The sequence below is a fragment of the Tinamus guttatus genome, unplaced genomic scaffold (assembly GCF_059628265.1).
Source record: "Tinamus guttatus ecotype Peru unplaced genomic scaffold, ASM5962826v1 Tinamus_guttatus_pri_ptg000241l, whole genome shotgun sequence".
NCBI classification, from domain to species: domain Eukaryota; kingdom Metazoa; phylum Chordata; class Aves; order Tinamiformes; family Tinamidae; genus Tinamus; species Tinamus guttatus.
Genome location: NW_028288775.1, coordinates 787296 through 797672, shown reverse-complemented (window position 1 = coordinate 797672; position 10377 = coordinate 787296). Strand labels below are relative to the sequence as shown.

The 10377-nt window shown below is 42.4% G+C and overlaps 1 protein-coding gene across 1 annotated transcript; it reads right to left on the bottom strand.

Moving 5' to 3' along the window:
• Window positions 1-605: 605 nt before the first annotated feature.
• Window positions 606-3261, bottom strand: TLR5 (toll like receptor 5). The gene has a single exon (XM_010217273.2). The coding sequence runs from the start codon at window positions 3257-3259 to the stop codon at window positions 674-676; it is 2586 nt and encodes an 861-aa protein (XP_010215575.2). The 5' UTR covers window positions 3260-3261; the 3' UTR covers window positions 606-673.
• Between the last annotated feature and the right edge of the window lie 7116 nt (window positions 3262-10377).

Below are 10377 nucleotides of genomic sequence, written 5' to 3'. Positions count from 1 at the left end.
ACTGAGTCAGACTTCTATTACAATGACCCTCATCAGCTCCCCGAAGATACGTACCTGGGCAAAGCAGTGGCACAAGTTTTAGAGGAAGGCTAAGGCACCAGATGCCAGAAAACTATTTCAACAGGGCGTGCGGCGCTCTTGGCTGCTGAGGTAGTTTGGTGCTCGCCGCTGTCCCACACGGCTGCTGCATCCTGCGAGAGCCGGCAGCAAAACCCCTCTGTTCCAGTTGAACTAGGCTAAATGAGGGGTAAGGAAGTAAACAAAACCTGTGTTCAAGGGTAAAGCTGGGAAAGACTGGTGGTTCTTTGGAACAGGGCATGAAAATTACAGAGGTCAGAAAGCACAGGAGAAAGTAACCCATGGACCTGCGAGCAGGCTGGGCCACACAGGAGAGCATATCCTGGTGCTGCCAAGTTTTTCATTAAAGTTTCTCAAGCTGACAAATACAAAATGCGAAGCATCCATGATTCATTTGATCCCTCTGAAAAAGTCTCATAGTCCATAAAATAATTGCACTTTCTTGTATTTGCAGGTTTCTTTCAATCTGCATGTTTCTTAATATCTAAACCAAAACGGTTGCATTTCTACCTCCTTTTGGAAGGAAAGCTGAAGAAACTTGTGTTTCTTCCTCCCATAGCACAGCTGGTTTGGAAAAGCAGCAACCCATACAGCATCAGCGGGAGACTGCTGCTACAGCCTGCAGCTCTATATCACTGGCTTTCCTTTGCACTTTTTTTTCTTTCATAATTTGGCTGGAAAGGCTATCTAAAAACCAATCTACATCTTGATAGTCTTCAGGCCACCGCAAATACCGACTCCTTTGCAGGAAGTTTCGAATTGGCTTGTGTTTCCTCAGTTGATACTGGGACAGCGACCCAACCACTACCATGATAAGGACATCTTTCAGATCAGAAAAGTACCTGCTCTGGGCAAAATTAAAGGCTTCCACACACCACCCATCTTTGAGAAACTGCCTTGTCACAATGCAAATTGTTTTCCTGCTGTTCCAAATGGCATCACGAATATTGTTGATATGGTCTTCTCCAGGCAAGAAATCTCTTTCCTCAAAGCACAAAGTAAATCTGTTTTTGCCAAAATATTGTGCATCCAGGCGTTTAAGTAAAGCATGCTGGACCCATTCAAAGTCATTTCTGCTGTAGCACAAATATGCATCGTATCTATACTCACTTGTGTCAGTTGCTTGTTGATGGCTGTCTATCAAAGTTCTTGTGACAGTTTTATACCAGACAAAACAAATCCCCCGACAGCGAGTAAAAATGATGACCGCCATCTGAAACATTACCAGGGTGACAGAGGTGAAGATGAATACTGAGAGCCTGAGAGACTGCTGGAGTTCATCTTCCTCGCAACCATCATAGAGCAGAGAAGAGAGAGGAACCCGAGCAAAAGCAGGTGGGTACACACAGTACCTGTCAGCGTCTGAGCCAGCAAGGGTGACATTGGTTTCATTCAGCCACAGTAAAAGGTTCTTCAAAGTACAATCACAGACATAGTTATTGTGTGTTATATCCAGGATACTCAAAGTCATAAAGACTTCAGGCTCAGGGGAGAAAAGCTGGTTTCCAGTCAAGTTTAGGATTTTTAGGCTTTGTGGAAAAACCCCAGGAGACAGATGAGACAATAGATTGGAAGCTAGATTAAGTCTCCTTAGAGATGTTAGACCTCTAAAAGCCTCTTGTGGAAGAGCACTGAGGTAATTGTTATTCAGATGTAGAACCTGCAGTTTGGAGAGTGCCCTGAACACATCCAAACACACATGTCTCTCCCACACAAGCTGTAGCATATTTTCTCCTAGATCTATATAGATTATCTGATTGTTTTCTATAACATTTGCTCTTTTCACACAGTAAGAAAAGCGATTCTGTTTTAAGAAGATATACTGCAAGCCTGGAACTTGGTAAAGAATATACAGATCACCCAGGTTTGTCAACCAATTTCTTTCTAAATCAAGATATGTTGCAACTATTGCACTGTCTGCTACAGACATTAGCTTATTGTCACCTAAAAAAGCAGTGGTCAGACTTGGAAAAGAAGGTAGATTTTTAATGGCATTGTCTCGAAGATCAATTATTTCCAGATTTACTAAACTACTGAATGAGTTTTGACCAATCATCCCAATATGGTTTTGCTGTAAATCAATGTACATTACACTATGCAGATCCTCAAAAGTATAATCATACAACTCACCTAAGAGATTATCTGAGAGATTGAGAGTTTTTAGGTTTTCCAAGCCATAAAATGCTCGCCTTTGGATCTGATTTATCTTGTTTCTGTAAAGGTTTAAAATTTCCAAATTACGAAGGCTTTGAAATATTAAAGAATTGAGAGAGAAAATGTAACCATGTGAGATGTCAAGCAAGCGAACACCACTTCCTGCTAGACCTGTAAATGTATTTTCATCTGGATTTTTTAAGTTATCAAAGCCAAATCCTGAACCCATTGTATGAGGACTCAGTTTTAAAGAACTGATTTGAGTCCCTTTTATGGCTGTACAGAAATACTGTACTTCCTCTGTGCTCCAACCACTGAAACCAAGATCCAGTGAGTTCAATGTAATGTTTCTGAAAGGATTTGGGCATTTGGCCCAGGCCATTTGACTTGTAAGATATAACATATTAGAATTGAGGCTAAAAAATAAAAATGTTTTTCCTTGGAAGCTTGTGAGATTGCTTTCACACAGGTTGGATATCTTGTTGAATTTCAGGTTCACACTTTTCAAGACCGTTAGGTTACAAAATAAGGGATGAGGATGAAGTTTTGTGATTTGGTTCCCCAAAAGATCCAATTCTTCTAAGGACCTCAAATCTTGAAAGTAGCGTTCTGTCAGGATGGAGTTTCCCAGATTATTGTAGAACAGTCGGAGTACAGTCAGATTTGGCAGAGCCACAAAAGCATCAAGATCCAGTTGAAGAATCTTATTGGAACCTAAATCTAAGACACGGAGATTTGGCAGGTTCCTGAAAGCTGCTTTTCCTATGGTAACAGGAAAGATATACTGTGCTCCAATTTCCAACAGCAACAAGTGCTCTAGCAGTGGGAATGAAGTTGCATTCACTTGTGTGATGTAGTTGAAACTTAGCAAAAGCTTCACAGTATCCTTTGGCACAAATGGAACATCAGTGAGGTTGCAGAAATGATACAGGGAAATCTGGCCTTCTGAATAACAGCTTCTAGATGCATAGATATCTCTAGCTAGAGATATTCCAAAGACAAGTACTAGTTGCTGATGTAACATCATTAATCTGTATGAAAAGAAAAAAGTGAAGACAGTAGCAATTAATTATGAAATTAACTATCTACCCAATAAGGTTATTTAGAATAAAACACAAATGTCACACTAAAAATGACTAGTGATTTTGGAATGTATTTTTCTCTTAAAGTCTAATGGGCAGTTGGTAGTCTGGCTGCGCGGACGATGGGTTCCGAAGAGATTTGAGCATCTAATAATCCCATAATCCTCCTTTATGTATCTCAGGGTGAGCAACAAATCCTATCAGTTAAGCATGAAAATCTTGGCCTAGCTTTTTAATTTACATCTCTGAACTGACACTAGAATATTAGCTTAAAAATCATGCCTTAATCAGTTATCCAAACAGGCTTCCACTGTTTGGACTACAAGCACTATTCCAACCACCTCCACAGAGCAGGCAGCAGCATAGTCTTTCCCTGAGCCCTCTCCTTGTGAGGGTAACCAGTGAAGCTGGTTGGAATTCAGATTGCTCTGCCGGAGCACTGCCTAACTTAGCCATGAATTTTAAAGAGAGGAACTTCATCCGGGGCTCCATGACTCTGAGATGAACCCTGCAAAGTAAAACTGCTCTCAAAAAAGGTGGTAAAACATCTTTGAGGGTGTAGGCACAAACAGGGCTAAGGAAAATGCTGCAGCCTAAATCAGTGCTGCAAGAGTTCATGCTTGTGGTCACTAATTATGTGATGTAAATTCACATTTCTATGAAAAAACTACATTTGCTGAAATGTAGAGCTCAGTATATGTGATTTTGTTTCACTCTACTGTGGTGCTGTCAGAAAGAGGAAGTGAGAAAGGGAAGGAGAGAAATAGGAAAAGGAGGAAAAAGGGAGGAAAAGCTTTTGCAATACTAAGTTCTAAGCAGAATATGTTTCATGTTTCAGATCAAAGTAAAGAATTTTTATACTGGAAGATGGACATTTTAACCTAGATCTAAAGACAGCAAGCATATGCATACAGAGTACAAATATTCTAGCTCAGGTCTCAGGCTGCTTGGAGAATTTGCTTCTGAATGAATAAAAGGAGATCCACTTGTTTTGAGCAGTCTGGAACTGACCTGTGCTGTTACACCAATTTTTTTTTCTTTTTTTTTTTTTAAGGGAAAAAAAGAACATGTTATATTGACTTCGTTTTAATTAGGTAGAAGCCTTCAACCACACCAGTAAAAAAATGTAGGTAATTAACAGTCTTGATGGGGAGATGCTGTAGTTCCTGTCCAGGTTGGTACCGCTGTTCGTACCTTGGGATACCTGCAGATAGTATCAGTGAGCTGACATACTGAAACTACAGCTGTGAGGACAATCCAGGAAAGAAGCCAAAAGCAACACCTACTCCCATGGAGAGTGGCAAAACACTTGCCATTCTCTTTTCCAAGCTCCCCAAAAAAATTCTCTGGAGGTCAAAGAAGAAAGAGTAGGCTACTTATACCATATTCATCCTTGCTGATGGCTGAGAATATTTATTTACTTTATTTATTTATTTATTTAGCAATGTGACATGCAAGGAAATTCAGCGTTCTCAGGAGTGGTCTGGTGCTGAATCAGCTTTCAGCAGCGTGTCCACTCTCCTTAGCAGCCTCTGCTGTGTATGCCATTCAATGTAAGCCAAATAAGAACAAGCCCATGCCAGTTCAACTGAGCAGAGGAACTGTGCACCCACCTCTGGAACAGGTTACTTGGAATAATTCTGTGAACATGAATACATGAATAATGGTTATTCAGGCATTCAGGATGTGGCTGGCAAATTAAAAAAAAAAAAAAAAGACAAGACAGAGGTAAAGCTGGTGGACTTTTCATTGCACAAGGAAAAAGGAATGCAAGTAGTTTGCTTGTGCTAACTTTCATGAGAGCCATTTTACCATTTTGTGCGGGTCCCTGAATCATAGGGTCTAGGTACGTGTGCACACATGTGCATCTATAAAAGCAGCAGTATCTTTTGACAAGTGTGTGTAAATCTCATCTCCACTTACAGCAAGCCTACAGGAGGAAAAAAAAAACCATATTTCTCTAGCCAAGTTGTAAGCCCCCTCCCACCCAGCTCCAAAGCCAAAAGCCTTGCTGTTGGAACAGCAGGACGTGAAAGCTCCCTTGAAGGCCGCATGAGTGCTGCTTTCATGGTGGCTGTTTGCAGAATTATTTATCAGAGACAGCACAAAAATCTCCCCAGAGAAAGGGAGGAATGAAAGAAAGGTTCAAACAATTTTGGAATGAATTTCTTGCCTGTAAAATCAGTGCATGAAAAATATTCCTCTTCTCTTCCTCTCCATATGCAAATGCACTGTGCACTAAAGAGATAGAGAGGGACCATCTTAATGGTCTCATATGATGTTTTTTCCTACAGTGAGATGGCTTTGTGCATGCAGTTACACTGAGTTAGCTTAAAATTTGACCATTTGATCTGCCCACTGGTTTCAACATCAGTGTACCACTTCGCTTATGAAGGTTTTCATATGATATTTAAGCCAACTTCCACATGTACATGTCCCCATGTCAAGCGAACATAATAGAAGTTGTTTTCTGCTCATTTAAGCAAAACTCCAGGGCTTGTACAGTTTCTATTAACAGGTTTCTAAGCAGCATGGAGCAACACTTATGCTTCTGGCCAATTCTAAGATTTGCAATAATTCTCCAATTTTGAATCTTATCATCAGTAAATGTTTCAATGTAAAGGTCATATTATTTTAAATCTATCACTTCTGATTTTTGGTGCTTATATATATACACATCTGTTACAATTTCTGCCTTCCTCTTACTTTCACTAGCATAATTATCCTGCCTAATACTGTAGAGACATAAGTACAATTAAGATGTAATAAACTGGAGTTCCTGGCCACGTAGAGCTTCTGATTCCAGTTTGAAGTAGTTACAATCATAGAACGAAATTGTTCTAGCATATAGTGTCTCTGTGCAAACAGAGAATCCTACATTATTGGATGCAGCATGTTCTTCCCAGAGCAGAAACAACAATCAGTTAAATCATTTTGGGGCAAGGGATCAAGTGATTCCTAGAGGAGTTAGTTACAGACCTTCCTGCCAGAAGCTGGCAAAGTGCAGCACTGACATACACCAAGATAACCAATAATAAAATCGGATGCAGATGCAAAGCATATGGGCAGGAAAGAACCCCTGAGAAAGGGGAAAAAATAGCAGGAGGAGTCTGGAAGCTATGAGTGGGTGAGGACATTTTGCTTAGCTACAAGATAAGCCTGATTCAGTATAAACAAACTAGGCTCCCAAAGTCAAAAGATTCTGATTCAGTCCATGAATTCCGGAAGAATGATGACAAAGTCAAAGAAATCCCAATTCTTTCTTCTCTTACCTCTTTCTAACCCAGTTTAGTTTTCAGAACAAATGTTAGGAAATTCTGATTGTACTAGAGTTTAAAGAGCATTTAAACATTTATTTGTGCATTTATAACTGATCCTTGGCCATTAGTGCTTCAGCCAAGGACCTTTTGGAACATAACGTTATTGCTTGGAACAGCTCCAGGAAAAGGGGAATGGCAGAGAAAACAGTTCGTTAAAGCTTGGACACAGTAACAGGAAACTGCTGAGCTGTAAGGTATGACAAAACACACATATAAGTTGTTGGCACTTAGGGCTGAAATGGTCTCATGCTGTTTACCAGTGAGGGACAAGAACACTGGGCGAGCCCAGAAATGCCACAGGAGTTTACGTGAGAGTTTGTCTTTCTAATCCTAAACAGAGATTTCAGATGGCAACAATAACGTCAGTTATCTCCATCGTTTCTGCTTCAGACCTTTTCTGCCCACTTTTCTTATTTTGACCGTACTGCAGCTTAGGCATGGACCAAGCAAGCTTGCATATAAAGGATGTTTAAGCTCTGCATTAGTATCACCCACTGCTTCTCTCTTCTTTCCACCTGCATATTTGGTCTGTATGCAACAGAAAGACCAAAGCTTTCTGCACAGTCAGAAAAATACCTCCAGCTCCTCATATAGGCCAGAAAGCATGGAAAAACCGAGGACAGACCATGGACAATGATGTGTCATGGCCATGTTGTGGGGCTAATGAATATTTTCACAGTTCTGACTTGCTGCATGAGTTACAGTTCTGTTTCTGATTTCCTCTAAGGGAGCTGTTACATGGTAGGGAGTGTCACTTGCTGTGGCTACACAGCACCTACCTGATTTGAATTGCATTGAGTCTTCTGTGTAAATACTCAACGCTTGCAAAAGCAACTGGATTGAGAAATCAGAAGTTACATATGGGATCTAATTACCTAGATCCTGTTCATCATTTAGATTTGTTTCGATATGCCCTCAGGCTGTATGATAATATGAGGACACCCATGCTTTAACGGCAGTATGATCCCCATGTTCTTATATTATTGTAGATATTTAAAACAAAGTAGTCTCTAAAGGCTGGGAAATAAAGTAACATCTACATGACTAAAAAGACTCTGGACTGCTTCTATAGGGGAACAGGAGAAAGCCTGACAGGCCCCTGGGCTGGAACAGTCCCAGCCCAGTTGATTTTAGTGCGTGCAGCATTTAGTGCCTCCCTCCTAGGAAGCGGCTCTCTCTGCTGCAGGAGCAGCCAGCAAGGCCGGTTAGTCCGGTTAAAGGCCTCACCACCGGGCACTGGTCCATCTGCCAGCAGTGGCCCGGGTCCCATCCATCATCATTGTGCTGATAAAGACTGATGAATGCTGAGAGCCTCAACCACAGATGTGAAAAGAGTCTCAAGTCTCTTATGCACCTGCAGGTCCTAAGGAAATGCTCTTCTCAAGGCTTCAGGGCGGATAGTTAGGATCCCTGTTTTTACAGTTTGCTGCTGTGGTTGTTTCCTAGTTGAGACACTTGTTAAAAGCCGTACAAAGCTACCAAAGCAACGATGGCCGCTGAGACACTCTTGCCCCTCACCCGGAATCCATGCTGACTGTTCTCCCTTTGCAAACTGTCATGTGGTTAAGTGTCTGGTCTAGACTAGCTGCCACTTGAAGGAAGCAGCATTTCCCTCATTTTGTGATGGTGAAACTTAAAAAAAAAACAACTATTGTTTCAGACTGTGTTTTTTACAATGTGGCATTTAGCCCAGGTACAAAAGGTCCTTCTTTCTGCTCACAAGGATAACTAAAAGCAGTCAGGATTAAAACTCTGGTGTGGAAAAGATCAAAGGCACACTAGGGAAAACCTCTCGAAACCAGCAGCCTAGTTGGAGGTTGCAGTGCTTGGCTTACCAGAGGCCAGCTTTTGCACACAGATGAGATATTCTTGAGGGAGCAAGAGCGAGCAAGAGGGAAAGAGCTGTAACTCCTGGGGTCACTAGCAGAGTTCCTGCACAGCTAAAAAGCCAATCTTTTAATATAGCTAATCAGTACTGTCATGCCAGTGCCCCAGGGGTCAGGCATAAAGCAGCAGTGCTGTTAGCAGAAGTCAGCAAATGTGACTGAACGGCTGGCGGGAGGGAAACGGCAAGCTTGCCACGCTTTCTCTCCTGGGGCCCCGTACAGGCACATTATTTATTAAGGAACTACTAAAAGACTATGGCGACATATGTCTAAGTATGTAGAGTCTGAAGAGACAATTGACAGCAGAGATGTTTGCTTTTGCAAGTAACAGGAAAAAAATGTGAAAAGGAGCTTCATACATGGTTTTAAAAAGCACTCGGAAGATAATGAGGCACAAATCCCCAGCGGCAGAAGAACCATGATGTTAGCATGGAAGAGACCCAGACAGATGATCTGCCCTGCACACGAGGGATGATAGAAACCTGCTCCATTAGCTCTAACTTGCCAACGGACACATGTGAAAAATCAGTGTTCCCAAATGCAGCTGAAAAGTTTGCAGTGTCTAATCTGTTGTGCAAAGGAGCCATAACAAGCAAACAAGACAGAAAAGCAATTAGCTTTACTGAAATGGCCACTGTGTGTTAGCTGTTTTGCCGGCTCACAGTATCTTAGGTCTGAGGTTCAGAGAGCCACACATATGCGTGCCAGCTCCAGAGCTTATCTGCTGACCGTCCTTGTACAAGATGTTCCCAGTGCAGCCGAGAAGAGTAGCTGTCACACAGGTCAACCGACATGTGATGGGCAATTAAGCTGGGAGCCATACGGAAAGGTACATCCCTGGTTTCCAAATCCTTACAAGATCTACAGTCTTACACACTAGGTCAGCCGTTAAGGGAAATCCCAGTGCAGGTTATACTTCAAATTCTGCCCTACGCCAGCCCTAAGATAACAACCAAGTGCTTCCTTACCAACCAGGACCAATATTCCTCACCTGCTTGATCTCTTCCCTTTTTCTCAACAAAAGAAGGAGAAAGAATGGTAGTTTCTTGAGAGAAAGATGGTAACCTCTTTGTTCGGCACATTTACATGTTGTATGAAACTGCTGTACTCAATCCCATCTTCTGCACACTGCAGTCCAAACTCTTATCTCCAGCACATGCCATAAAAGCACTGCCTATTTTGGAGTGCTGGGGCACTCTGCCCACTCCCAATACAAGCCTGCCACTTCCACAAAGGACACTTAAGATTCACAGAGTAAAAGGTGTAAGTTCCTGCTTAGAGGAACATGCGTAGCACGGGGGTCAAGGACGGTGAGGGAGGAGAGCTGCTCTAGCCATGACTTTTGGTAATCTGTCTGTGGACGTGTTCAACACAGTAACAGTCCTTGGAGAAGCACCCAGGGCCTTACCTGTCCTCCCCCCAGCAAGGACTAGCTCCTGCCTCTCTGTCGTAATGAATTTTAGTTCTCACACAGCAGAGAGGCCCCAACAGGAAGGGTGCAGCCTGCCAGGATAGCAGCACGCACCTCGGATGTGCCCTCAGGCAGAGGATGGAGTTGAACGAATGCACCCATGACCTGAGCGAGTGCTCCTCACAATGCGCCACAGCATGAAAGCAGCAACTTGCCACGGTTTTAAAAGAAAACAGTAGCCTTAAGCACCTTTTAGGAACTTTGGGTATCTATTTGTCTTTTAACACAGGCATGACAATCCATGACTACCTCGGGCGGGGGGGGAGGAGGCGGGGAAAGTAACGCTAATGAGCCCATTTCTTTTGAAAAATGTGAAATGCAACGCGGGTATCCCCAACGTTGCTGGCAGGCTCCAGGCAGGCTGAGGTAGGGAGGGAAGGCGAAGC